The 13,375-nt window shown below is 35.4% G+C and overlaps 2 protein-coding genes across 2 annotated transcripts; both read right to left on the bottom strand.

Moving 5' to 3' along the window:
• Positions 1-1,880: 1,880 nt before the first annotated feature.
• LOC116176614 (syntenin-1-like) lies at positions 1,881-6,182 on the bottom strand. The gene is made up of 4 exons (XM_031495257.1): positions 5,997-6,182; positions 5,577-5,947; positions 2,214-2,713; positions 1,881-2,164 (listed from the first exon to the last, which is right to left on the bottom strand). Exons 2-4 carry the CDS (start codon positions 5,913-5,915, stop codon positions 2,110-2,112), a joined length of 894 nt encoding a protein of 297 aa, XP_031351117.1. The 5' UTR covers positions 5,916-5,947; positions 5,997-6,182; the 3' UTR covers positions 1,881-2,109.
• Positions 6,183-8,991: 2,809 nt separating this feature from the next.
• Positions 8,992-11,974, bottom strand: LOC116176000 (glycoprotein-N-acetylgalactosamine 3-beta-galactosyltransferase 1-like). Its single transcript, XM_031494419.1, has 5 exons — positions 11,860-11,974; positions 9,641-10,735; positions 9,409-9,590; positions 9,250-9,363; positions 8,992-9,202 (listed from the first exon to the last, which is right to left on the bottom strand). The coding sequence occupies exons 2-5, from the start codon at positions 10,332-10,334 to the stop codon at positions 9,071-9,073; spliced, it is 1,122 nt and encodes a 373-aa protein (XP_031350279.1). The 5' UTR covers positions 10,335-10,735; positions 11,860-11,974; the 3' UTR covers positions 8,992-9,070.
• Between the last annotated feature and the right edge of the window lie 1,401 nt (positions 11,975-13,375).

Raw genomic sequence — 13,375 nt, forward strand, 5'->3', positions numbered from 1 at the left:
AGTTTCTTTTCAGAGCTGAAGTCTTGAAAATAAGTTGCTAGGCCTTCGCGCGCCGACGTGTTTTTTTTTAAATTGAACTTGGGGTAATTGCATGGTATTTTCACTCTTAAAAAAAACTTGCTGTATAATCTTCAACATAACTGAAAATGATGATGTGCCATGTCTCAAGGAGACCACAGAGCGCTGTGGACGTTTTTCTGAGCTCAATTTACCTTTCCATTATCTGTCTTCATGCATAAGACATGAAAAAAATATTGGGAAGTATGAAGATGTACTGGAGATGAAAGGTATAGAGCAGGCATGGGCAACCTATTTTTCCAAGGGGCCAAAACAACAATTTAAACACCAGATTGGTGGAAATTAGCCTGTGCTGGACACAATTGTGACAGCATCATTGTAAACATAGCTAAATCTACTAGTTCGGTTAAACCAATCAGCTTAACAACAAATTGGAAAAAACATGGCCGACATGGAGCATTATGACCGCAGTCTTTGTAGTCACTGTAGTATTTACGAAAGCGCTACCATCTCGAAGTTCTTTTATTTCAATCCGCAATGATCGATTGTGGCTGTGAAGCAAATTTCAAGCTTCTATTTCAACTGCTAGTTTAAAAAGTAAAAGTAAAGTAAAAAAAGTTGCTTAAAATGATCTAAAATGTCAACATTTTATGAAATTTTAACATGTCCAAAAAATGGTGATCGCAATAGTCACCTAGCTCAAGCTAGGAAGCTAAAAATTCACTGGACATTCAATCTCTGATAAGAGTGCTTAATATTCGCTAACGTAATGTAAATTTTTAGAGCCGCAGACACAGATTTTTGTCTTTTTAATGTGACTTTTAAATGTAATTTGATGTATATAGGATTTCAATTTATTTTGTCCACTATTGCTATCTTAAGAACTATAAGAGCTATATTGGCAACGTATTTCAATTCAGAAGACTAATTTAATGAGCACGAAAAAAAATTGTGTCAACCAGTGGTTCACAAGCTATGGATACCAACTTTGTTATTTTAAATAGAACTATATTTTTTTTAAATATTTGTTGATATAATATTTCTATACCCTTAGATAACAATTTTTATGACGAAAAATGCATGGAAACAACATAAATAGTTATCTCAGTCACAGCACTCTTAAAACTGAATCCATATTCAACTTGTTTTGTCCATGGCACACTATGTAGGTATAAATCTAAACATGCATTTTTCTCATAAAAATTGTTAACTAAGGTTTACAAATATTATATCACCAAATTCAGAATAACATTCTCTATCAAATAAGGAAATAAAAAATATAGTTCCAATAACAAAGCTGATATACACAGTTTGTGAGCCACTGGTTGAATAGACATTGTTTGCAAATTTAACCAAACCTGTTGCTCTTATAGTTCTTGAGATAACAATAGCGGACAAAAAACACCCTATATAAATAAGTAAAGAGTAACTAGGTCACAAAAGAGATCGTCTAAATTAGGGTACACACAATTGCATTGTTTAATCAGATAGTACCACAATATGACAGGATGTGGCAGCACTGATCAGTCACTTAAATAGAACTATCAATGAATAAACAATGTATGTATAAATCTTGTCTAGATTGCTCTAGTAGTGCGCAATAATTTACAAAGCCAAAAATATGCAAAAGTTGTGCATTTATACTTGGTAGCTAGCTTTCCGTCTGCTAAACTATGAACATTAACAACTGTTAAAGATCAATAGCAGCATCAAGCTATATACCATCAGAAAAAAAATAAATATTTAGAAACATAATACATATAAATTTATTGTAAATTGTAATATTATGAAAGATTATCTATACTAGTATAACATGAATTATGATTAATAATGGCACTGGAAAAAATGTGTGTTAAATTTATGTAATAAAATATGTCACAGCAGCACCAACTGCTATAAATGCAAGACGATCAATTTCTCCACATTCCCCATTGTGCCCAAGATTTGTAGCAGCACGTCTCTTTTCAATCTGCCAGTATGCGAGTATATTTCGTATTTATAAATGTTTGAAAAGATACTTATTAACGTTGAATAGAAAAAATAAGAAAGTAACACATATGCCATATAGGTAACAGGATATCTTTTCAACACTTACAATGTAGGGATAGAGTGGTCCATTAACTCCTTGATGATAGAAGTATTCATTCTGAAAGTGAAGGTTATTAATATCACCGCAAATGCACATAAATCCTTACTTCTTGATCATATGGTCGTAGAGGAAAGATGGAATGACAGTTACGGTAACTATATTTCCAGCATTATCTATATACTTCGTAATTTCCTTATCCTTCAAACCAACAACATTCTGCCCCTCGACTTCGAGCAGCTGATGATCGGTTAAAAGTCCATTTCGTGCTGCCGACGAATCCTTGACAATACTGAAGATCTTGCCGTTTTTGAACATAAAACCAATGTGGCCCGTGCTATCCTTGTGAAGTGTCAGCGTTCTTTCGAACGGGCGATCCCGAACGACGACGGAAATACCGTTAATTGGACTTTTACGAAACATGTCGTGCACCTTATCCATTGAAAACCCCGCGACGGTCACGCCGTTAATTTGCAAGATCTGATCGCCGAATCGTAAACCGGCGATCGCTGCCGGCGACTTCTCTATGACTAGGCACACAAATACTCCGTTGCTTATCGGTTTCACGCGAACGCCGACCTTCCCATCTTTATCCTTGCACAAGATGAGCTAAAAAAATTATGTAAATGTAATTGCTTGTTTTGTATATTGATAATACATTTTGCTGGTTACACCAAAGCACTGTAGAACAATTTCTTTCTGTTGTCAACAGTAAATGAGTAAATGAGAAAAACGCTAATAGTTACATATTTGAAACAAGAATATCAGTTTGTCTTTGCCTTTACACCAATTAGTTAAAAACGTTAATGTCAAGTTCATATTTTATAAACAATTTGTTCTTTAAAATACAGAAATCTAAAAAAACTCAAAAATAAACACACTTGCACTAGAATCCCCTTGCCTGATATGTACTCAATTCCAAAGGTTTCTATCCTTTTGGTGGTATAAAATATTCGCCACACAAGAAAAATTCGTCAAATAATTAATTTTTAAACATTCAATTGACAAAGATACAAATTTACGGCAATTAGTTTCTGTGCTTACAGGGCCACAGAACGACAAAAAAATGTTTCGAATAAAATCGTCATACATTTTTTTCAAATAGAATCAAGATATTAAATAAAAAATGTGGATTCCCATTTGAAACTTGGAAACTTGAAAGTTGGAAACTGTGGCTTTCAACAGGACGGTGCACCCGCACACAACGACATGTTTTTCATTTTCCAAGAAATTTATTCGATAAATATTCTCAAACGATAGGGCGATGTGCGTGGGTGCACCATCCTGTTGAAACCAACTGTTCTTTTTTTATGTGCCATATAATAATAATTTATATTTGTAATAAAAAATGCTACTCAATTCAGTATGTAGTTTTTTTACGGGCCACATAAAAAAATAAATATAAAACATCTTTCTTTGATATTTGGAACCCCATTTCGAGCGGATCATAGACTCCCACTAAAAATAAAGTTGATGATTTCCCTGAAACGAAGTGTATTAAAAATCTCTCAACAACTGGGAGCTGAAAAAGTGGCAATGAGAAAGCGTTTTTTATTTTTTTGTATCTGTTCAAATACAAAAAATAAAAACAAAATGGGTAAATTTCGGTTTTTTTGGCATATCTTTAGAAGTAAGTGAAATTTACCGGTTTTCTTTAAAGCACTCTTCAATTGCGCATCTTTTCTATAATTTGACCATTGTCATATCTTGTATGGTTTCAGAGATCCCCTTACCATGAACACAGTATATATCAGAAATTTGAGGCAACCAATAAAATTGAATTGAAAAAATATCGCCCTATTTCAGTGTTACCTATTTTTTCTAAAGTTTTTGAATATGCAATTCTTCAACCACAACAATTATTTCGCTGAAGAACAGTTCGACTTCCCGCCAAAGAGAAGCACTACTGAACCATTAAAAGCATTCATTTCCATGTTTATGATCCCGTAGATACCAAGAAAAGCTGCTGCTCTACACTAATTGCCTTAAGTAAAGAGTTAACTACTATGAACCACGATATATTTCTTGTGAAATTGGAACACTATGGTTCCTGTGGCTCACCTTTAAGTTTAAAACCCAAACAGAACACAACAAGTCTACATCAACAATACCCTCAGCGAAACATTAACTGTAAGTCGTGGAGTGCCCCAAGGATCACTTCTGGGACCAATCCTGTTTATAATATATATGCAAAGCCCATTACGTCGTTAAGCTTAGGTTTGCCTAGGAAATTCTAGCATTACCGAACCTCTCCAGGCAAAGTTTGGGTTATCTCGTATTACGGGTATTGCCTCATGCGGAATCCGGCAATCATAAGTTTGCCAGATGTGAGTTAAGCAATGTTCGAAACCATTTTATATAGATAATTAAAATTATAAATACAGGGTGTCTTTTATTAATCAAATCACAGATGTAGTCTAGTAAAGGCACACATAACGTGTATAGGAAAAATCAGATGCAATGCCAACTTTCCTATTTATGGTGATAAATTTTAACCAAAGAGGTTTTTAGTAAAAGCACACATATCGCATATTGTAAACACCAGGTGTGCGCATGCGCAGGTCTTACGTACATTATTTAAAAATTTTAACCAGAAATGCTTCTAGTAAAGAAACATAACATAGCACACATAGCTATGGCCTTTGGAAAGTACTGATCAATGCACGGAAAAAGCGGTAAAGTTACTCTCCTTAAGGCAAAAACCTTTTTTGCACATAAAAAGGCGAGCGAGATGAATAGCGGGGATGCGTCATCTTCTGCCTTCTTACGTACCGGACCAGTAGTGTAGCTCTGTGATTATAAACAAATAACTAAATTCAAAATATTTGCGTGAAGGGTTTCCTTGCACACTTTTATTTAGCAATCGATCAGATGAGGAAATTTTGGTTTTATTTTTCTCATGTATAAAAGAGGAGACAAACAAAGCCACGAGTATTTATGTCGGACATTGAAAAAACGTTCTATAATGCATGTATACATGTCATGTCATCAAACCTGCAGATTTTACCTTCTTAAGATGTATATTACTGTTTAAATAAACATTCATTTCTTTGTGTGACTTTCTGGACTATAATACAGGGTGCCCATTATGTAGGGAATACAGTAAATATCTCGATAAATATTGAATGTATACAAAATGTTTGTATATGAAGATCGTTTAACATTTTATTTCGTGTAATAACGCAGCAGTCAGTTGTTTTTTTTTCAGAATACTAATGAGTAACGAAAAACAATTGAATTTTTTTAAATGGCAGTAAAAAATTGACTGTCAGTTGCCTACATTTTTTTGGTCAAACTCTCTTGCCTTTAATTTGTTTTTAAATCTATATGAATACCCACATGCACCTATCTATTATTAGGGATCCTTTAAACCGCTAGGCTACAGTCTATTTGTCCCTTACGGATAATAAATCTGCCAGTGAAAACAGTTGCAAGTATATAAAATATTTATAGAAAATAATAATGGGATTACCTCTCGAATTCCGTGAGAGACTTGTGCTCTTTGTAATCCTAGCGACTGTCCGGACAATGGGGCGACGACATTCGAATTACTCTGAGGAATAGCGACCTCTCTCTGATACATTATCACCTGTCCATATTCGGGCATGTTGGCGGCGATCACAGCTTCAGATAACTCGAGGCCCATATACTCGTTGAGAGACGGATACATTGCATCGCCCGTCGCAACGGCAGGCTGAACCGTAGGCGCACCGTAAACTGGTGGTGCTGTCGCCGTTTGCGAGAAAACCTGGTCCTGGGCTCTTGCGATTTGATCGAATTTCATATCTTCCAAGCTTGGATAGATCGACATATTGACGTTGGTTTTTTTCTAACTGGCTATGTCTGACAATGAAATTTGGTTAATTAACAGAAATCCTATAGAAATACTTACAAAATAGGCCTCCTTTGTAGATTGGAATTGCCAAAGAGGTGACACCCACGAATTGCGTGCGTGGATTTTCTGTTTATCTTTTATGCAGACTTCTGGTTAAGTGGTAAATTAGTCACGGCAAATGAAATCACTCAGTACTGCGATAAGAGATATACGATTTAAAAAAATGCAACTTTGACCCCTACCCTACCCCACCCCTTGGGAAAAACAAACTGTGACGTCAACGTAAAAATAATTACTCACCAGTGTCGTAACTAACGTTCGGTCATTTACACGTTTTCCCTATAAATAATCAAGGTCAATGGCACAATGAAAGAAACTTGGGAGAGTGTGAACCATGTTGCCTACTCCTAAAGCGTTTTACAGAATAAAAACATCTTTATACATAGCAACTTGTAAATCCACACTTAAAACATTTACAGGAAAAGAATCCCAACGTAGACAAATTGCCTATGATCCCATTCTCATTTCTTTATTGAAACCCTTATCTCTATATGGAGATCCAAGTCAGCTAGGCAATTGGAAAATCCTGAAGTTGTTATTCATTATACATTTTACCCCATTCCGAGGTGGAACATACAAATCTTCAAAGTGTAGTCCCTGATAGGAGTGACAGACTAAGACAGAACATTCATATTGATCACATTTAGTTAGATAAAATAAACCAATCAGGTTATCTGAGCATCATGAACCTGTGAAATGAAAATGGAAAACACTAAAAATGATCCATGGGATACACATAAAACAATGGATAAACCATCATTAAATATGCAGTGTTAGTGTGATGACATTGAATTTATAACTATAGTTATAAATTACCTATAGTTATAAATTCAATGGTAACGAATCGAATCATATAAGGTCAGGAGGAACTAAACAGAGTAGGTATGTCCCTACATCCCTCACTGAGGCCCTTCTAAACGTAGCTTCCTGCCAGGACCGTCCAGAAAAGGGGCAAAAGTAGCAATATGCCTGGGTCACAACACCTGAAGGGCTCCGTATGGCATGGTTGTACTTCCGATTGAGATTTTATTGAAATTTTCTGATTTTTTCTTCGCTCACTTTTTACTTACTTACATTTGTACAAATAAGGATATTGTAGTAGACTTATGAATATTTTACATCTGCGAGGCACCAGGCACTTGAGCTGCCCCAGGCCCCACTGTAGCTTTTGCAGGTCCTGCCTTAAAATGTATGCCAACAATTATTACGACAGTATGGTTGCCACGGACTTTATAGCTATGCTTAAGCTAAGCTCACCTTCTATTTGTTGGTGCAAATGTCCACTAGTGATTAGTGAGAGCGTAAGAAAGGTAAAGTGAACTCTTTTTGAGTTTCCTACAGCTCTCCTAGTCACGTTAAATTTAGCTTGTAAATCTGCAATTGTTTCCCTAATCAATCATACTCATGCTAAACATCCAGGAAGCACTGATTTTTAGCGCCTTTTTTAAGAATTAAAAAATGTGCTATTGTTTGCGTTTTGTCCGTCGGTCCGTCGTAGAGGCCTGGAATGTTTTGCAATAGGTAGCTTAATACCTTGAAGGTGTGGCAGACGGCCTTCAAATTTTGTTTTCTTAAGGCCACTGCTTTAGTGGTGCCAAGTAAAACTTTTGAAATGGGTGAGGGCAGGGGGTGAACCTACACCTTGGTATTCTAATGAATGATATTATAATTAAAGGTGTCAACAAAAGAAACAGTTTCCTACCAACTACCACCCTTCTTCCACCCCCTTTCCACTCTGTAATTGGGCGCAAGCGTGTTGAGGGCTCGGAACAGGGATAATAAATACATCAAATATGGAGTTAGGGTAGGGGGACTGGTTTTATCCTTCATGGTAGGTAGAGATCATTCCAAAACTAAAAGAGGATGGGAACAGAAACCAGCTTTGAAACGAATGCAAATATATTATATAATTTCAAAATATTGGCATTTGTTATTTTGGAAAATTCGAAACCGTTCTCGAGTTATCATGTACACATACGGACGGACGGGCAGAAAGTACAAAATCATGAACTCGCTTAACACAGCACATTAATAAACTGAACCAAGGGACAAGTTCACTTCAAGTTGACAAGTATTGACCAAACTTTAACCAGTTAGTCTCTCTATATACAAATGATATTAGTGAAAACAGAATTGGAAAATCCCTAAGGAGAGTTGAGGCAGGGATCTTTGAACATATGTAGGTAGGTATGCTATGTAACATGAATATGAATTAATTTATAAGTTTTTGGTAATTTAAAATAATATTGAAGAGGTGAACCTGGGATTCTAAGAAAACTCTTAGTAGTCTAAGAGATGAGAAGCCGCTGAAGATTATTTAAAAAGGCGCCTAATTTTATGCAATCAAACTAATACTTCTTAAAACAAATAAAGGTCTAGCTGTCATATTAATTAATTTAAATATTGTTGCTATCAATATCAACTTTCTCTTCGGTTAAATACATCGCACACGAACGAAAATAAAAATACACAAACCAAAGTAACAAGATTCAAATTAATTAATATGAAAGCCAGATCTTTCTTTTAAACAGTTATTTTGGTTGCATAAAATTGGGCGCTCTTCACAACGATTTTGTCATTTAAAAGTAGACATAGGGAACAACAATATGTAAATCCATATATCTACTTCTTAATAATTATCACTGTATAAGAGCTATGGCACACTTTTATATTACTTCTTTTGACTATTGTAATACCGTTAATATTTAATATGTCAAGAGTGAGAAACTTGCTGCCCAATTTTTTGCCACCCTAGGCTGTTCACTCTATGCGTAAATCACACCCTGCTTTCAAGTTGTACCCAACTCAAAATTGAAATATTAATTCTTGAGTTTGAGCCATTAAGACTAAGTTATCACTCAAAAATAAGACCGCAACTTCAAACTACGTAAACCAAAGTTAAAATGCATGCAAGCAACCCCCATATCAAAGAGTACTGGTTAATCTTTGCCCATATCCGGACTACCACGTTGTCTTTTAAACAGATGCAATATTAATCAAAACATTCACAATTATATTGTTAAAAAGATCAATAAAAATATATATAAACAACAACAAGGTGATAGCGACAATCAATTTCCGCTTTTCAATTTTGAAGAGAAAGAATTTGGATCGCTGACTAGATCCACCCAAAATTCGTAATACTCTTCGGGCGATATATTTGTGTAATTTCGACCGTGTTCCCGCAGCAAGGTCTTCCACACCTAAAAAACGCAGTTCATTGTGATTGTGATTTTTTTACTGAGCTTACCTCGTATTCAGGGACAGGGGTCGTTGCCATTCGATTTCCGTATGATCCCGACGCAAAGATCTGCAATTGATTCAGTAAATAGCTGTAAGTGTACATACTGCTCGTCCCTTGCACCTGCAAGTAAAGTTGTCAACATGGGAGACTAAGACGCGAACATACTTGAAAGGTAACAGATCTCGTACTGCAACACAATGTCGGATAGGTGCTATGCTTGAAGTAATTCGAAAGCTCAATACTTCCAGGTGAAAAAAGTTTCTGCAAGTTAAATCCGTGAAATACAGCCAAACCGCGTTTGTCCCTCGTATCCGACGTAGTTATGTTCAGCGTACTAAGAGCCCTTCCTAAATGAGACAAATCAAACACCTCAATTCAACCAAAACGCAATATTCACCCAAATAATAATCTTCTAAATTCCAGAAGACCGAATCACTGGAACACGAATCTTCCTTCACCTTCCTCTTTAAAGCTGACAGCGTGCCATTACTAATGAGATAGCCTGCCTGACCCGAATTGTACCTTATACCCCAAAACACCATCGAGTGTCCCAAATAGTATTGTGCAGATGAATTTAATGGTGCTACCAAATAGCGTAAATTCTCAAGTAAAGCGAACGTATTCTCATTCAATACTAAAACCCAATGAAATGTGTCCGGTAAATTGCTCAAATTCTTGCATAATAAATACCACGCAGAGTTCGTAATATTCTTTTTGGACGGCAGCTTATTTTTTGTTGGCTTTAAGTTTATAAATTCTAAATGATTGCATTGTGTTCCCCAAGTCATTTGCGCTGCCTTAACATACTTGATTCTACGTACCAAAACGAGACAAGCAATTTCAATTTTGTTGTATAAATACGTCGACTCCGTCAGGAACGTTTGTCCACTGTATCTTAGTGTGTCGAACGTTTTTCGATACCTCCTCAGGTTTTGTTTTACAAACCACGGTTCGTACAGATCGTGAAGTGAGGCATGGTGAGTTGGGAGCTTATTTTTTGGTTGTATCACAGATAAGAAGAGGGCAATTAAAAAACCAATTACGAAACCGACAATAAATAATAATGCCACTTTTAGCCGTATGTGGAACATTTTCGGACGGTTACATGTTTTTCAAGTTCCCAACAATTTCGATTCAATTTTCATTGTTGGAAATTATATTTAAATTCACATTATTTAAAAAAAATTGTTATTACTAAAAAAACTAGCATAACCTCAATTCTCTGTTATATACAGGGGGAAGCAAATTTTTCATGAGTAGTTCATATAACTCAGTTCGTGATCATTCCCGCAGATTTTCAATTAAAATCAAAAAATTGAAAATTGTAAGAAGAAAAGTCACGAAAAAATACAGTAGCGTCAAAAATCAATTTTTCGTTTCACCACCACCAAAAAAAAGCGAGATTATCTCACGTACACTTACGTATATATATATCCTGTCACAATTGCATTCGTTCTCACTTCGTAACCATTACGACAAATGAATGTTAAATCTGCAATTAAAAGAAAATAATTAAAATTGTAAGAAGGTACCGTAGTGAAACATGGATAAATACCTGGATTATTATACTACCCACGTGAATACACTGATATTTATTAAGAAATAGACATGGTGATTTACGTGTATTGTTTTCCTTATGTCTACTTCAAATAATTTCACAATATCAACTTTTTCTTCAGTTTTTTTTTATTATCCCTCTCTTGTTTTGGGCCCTCAACAGGCATGCGCCCAATTACAGAGTGACCCGCATAATGCTATTTAGAGGTGCCTCTGCAGAAGGTCTTAAGATGGTCTATACTACTCCGGTATTTACCTTACCAATTAGGAAAACTGCAGGAAAACCTAATTCGGAGTAGCCGGTAGAATGCTCGGAACTGGTCTAAGGTAATTTCCATCTCTGCCACAGATGAAAAATTCACCTCAACCCAGGTTCGAACACCCGACCTCCGGATTTATAACCCAATGCTCTTACCACTGAGCCATAAATCCGATGAACATATCGCGCACGAACAAAAAAGAAGATACGCAAGCCAAAGCAACAGTATTGAAATTAATTAATATGACAGTTTGATCTTTTTGTTTTAAGGAAGTTATTTAGTTGCATAAAATTAGGCGCCCTCAAAAGAGATTTTGTCTTTTAAAAGTAGACATATGGAAAAACAATACATGTAGGTAAATCTCTATGTCTACTTCTTTATAAATATCACTGCGGAAAAATTGTGGTTACCAATCTTCCAAAAGAACTTTGCAAAACACGAAGATCCGCTCGCACTTACGTAAAAAATGTTGAAAATTTTTATCCAAAGCAATCAAATTTACCTATCTTTATTTAGTAGTAGACTAACTAACACCTTGTCTGTAATGGATACAATGACATGCGTTAGATTTGGATAAAGAAATTAAAGTATAGAATCGCAATTTGTCTAGGGACAACAGGGTATTAACCACCCGGAACGTAAATATTGAAAAAACCCAAATCTATTTAAATAGGGGATGTAGTCACATTTTTCATCAGAATTTTCGCTAGCCATTCAACAGTAAACGCAGAGTAATGAGTAAGTGATTTATGTTTAGCAAGTTTACATGTATCCTAATTAATCAAAAATAAAAATTCACCTGCATCTCTAGTTCAGTCTCTCCCTAGAAAGGGCCATTACCATTTCCCCCATTTACCATTGGAACGACGCAAGTTACACCGCACCGTTCAAACTTTCACCACCGAATACGCGAAAAATTGTTAGGTAAAGCGATAATCGGTAGAGGGGTCAGCGTCGGCGCGACCTCGATAACTTGAATCACCACACACCTACTTTAATTGAAACGTAAAACCATTAGGTACTATTTAAATCTCAAAAATTCTCAATTTAAATTACTACTGGTAGGATGTGACAAAAGAAAAGTCCCAACGAGCGTCTCTGTTAGAGAAATCAAAATGTCTCTAAAGTTACCGTTTTTCGGACATGTTAAAATTTCATCAAATGTCGTTTTAAGCAACCATTAAAGAATAATTTTTTTTCCATCTGTTACATACAATTTTCCGAGATAACGGCTCGAAGGATTTTGTTCAAATTTTGAATATGTATATTAGGCATACTGAAAGGAAAAATAACGAGCCGGATTTTTGAAAAAAATTTTTGCCGCAACGGCATCGAACTTTTTTTCCAAATAGCAACCTAAAATTTTTATTAAACTATTCAAAATGCCCTTTTTTTGTATGCAATCTACAAGAATTATTATTGCGCTAATAGAGTTGATTGTTGCAGCTTTTGAGAGTAAGTAGGCGGTTTCTGGCGGTGCTTTACGACCTAACTAAGGCATTTGATTGTGTAGTTCCAACAATATACTTGAAGCCAAATTAGTTATTAGAATATTACTGTATTCCTCATTTAATAGTCAAAAATCGGACATAGAACCAATTTTGTTTGGTGTACCACAAGGATCAGTCCTTGGTTCACTTTTGTTCCTGGTTTACGTTAATGACCTACCAAACACGGTTATCTTGATTTCGTTTAAATTTTAGCAGTGTACATTAGGCATAAAGGATGTAAAATTGTCAAAAACTTTTTTTTTTCAATACATGAATTTTTGTTTTTACATGTACATTTGAAAATTATGTGATTTATTGTAAAACTGATATGATTGTATTTGTATAATTTGTATTTTTTATTTGCTGGTATTATTTTGTTTATCCCAAGTGTAAGTGAAGCAACACATGACCACAATAAATTATTAATAAAATGGTACTTATTCAATTTTTGACACTTCATACCTCAAGACACGAGAAAGATAGCGAGGCTTAAGACTCGAGCTTAAGACATGCTTATGGGCGCCCAAAGTCAACTACCCCTCGAAGACGTGTGCCTTGCAAAAGGTGGTTAATTTCGCCCCTAGGAAAAAAACAAAATTCGGTCACGCAGAAGTTGTGCGCGTTTACAAGATCTTTTCAACTGCAGAAGATAGGAAAAATATATTGCATGCATAACAGAAATCTTCGATCATCTACCTCCCTCAGCATTCCTTTTTGATAAAACTACATTCTTCAAAAGGTCATTTTCCTACAATATCGCAAATTATTACAATAAAAAAGTATCCATCTCGTTTCAAAGTTTGTCCATTTCGAGTTTGAAATATA

The sequence above is a fragment of the Photinus pyralis genome, unplaced genomic scaffold (assembly GCF_008802855.1).
Source record: "Photinus pyralis isolate 1611_PpyrPB1 unplaced genomic scaffold, Ppyr1.3 Ppyr1.4_LG7, whole genome shotgun sequence".
Classification (NCBI taxonomy): Eukaryota; Metazoa; Arthropoda; class Insecta; order Coleoptera; family Lampyridae; genus Photinus; species Photinus pyralis.

Excerpts from the sequence above, each read along its gene's own strand:
- LOC116176000 (XM_031494419.1), bottom strand. The coding sequence starts at position 10,334 with ATGTTCCACATACGGCTAAAAGTGGCATTATTATTTATTGTCGGTTTC. Across the intron at positions 9,364-9,408 it reads CGAGATCTGTTACCTTTCAA|GTGCAAGGGACGAGCAGTAT; the intron begins GTATGTTCGCGT and ends CTTTACTTGCAG. Across the intron at positions 9,203-9,249 it reads CCCCTGTCCCTGAATACGAG|GTGTGGAAGACCTTGCTGCG; the intron begins GTAAGCTCAGTA and ends TGCGTTTTTTAG.
- LOC116176614 (XM_031495257.1), bottom strand. The coding sequence starts at position 5,915 with ATGTCGATCTATCCAAGCTTGGAAGATATGAAATTCGATCAAATCGCA. Across the intron at positions 2,714-5,576 it reads TCTCTCACGGAATTCGAGAG|CTCATCTTGTGCAAGGATAA; the intron begins GTAATCCCATTA and ends TAATTTTTTTAG. Across the intron at positions 2,165-2,213 it reads TACGACCATATGATCAAGAA|AATGAATACTTCTATCATCA; the intron begins GTAAGGATTTAT and ends CTTCACTTTCAG.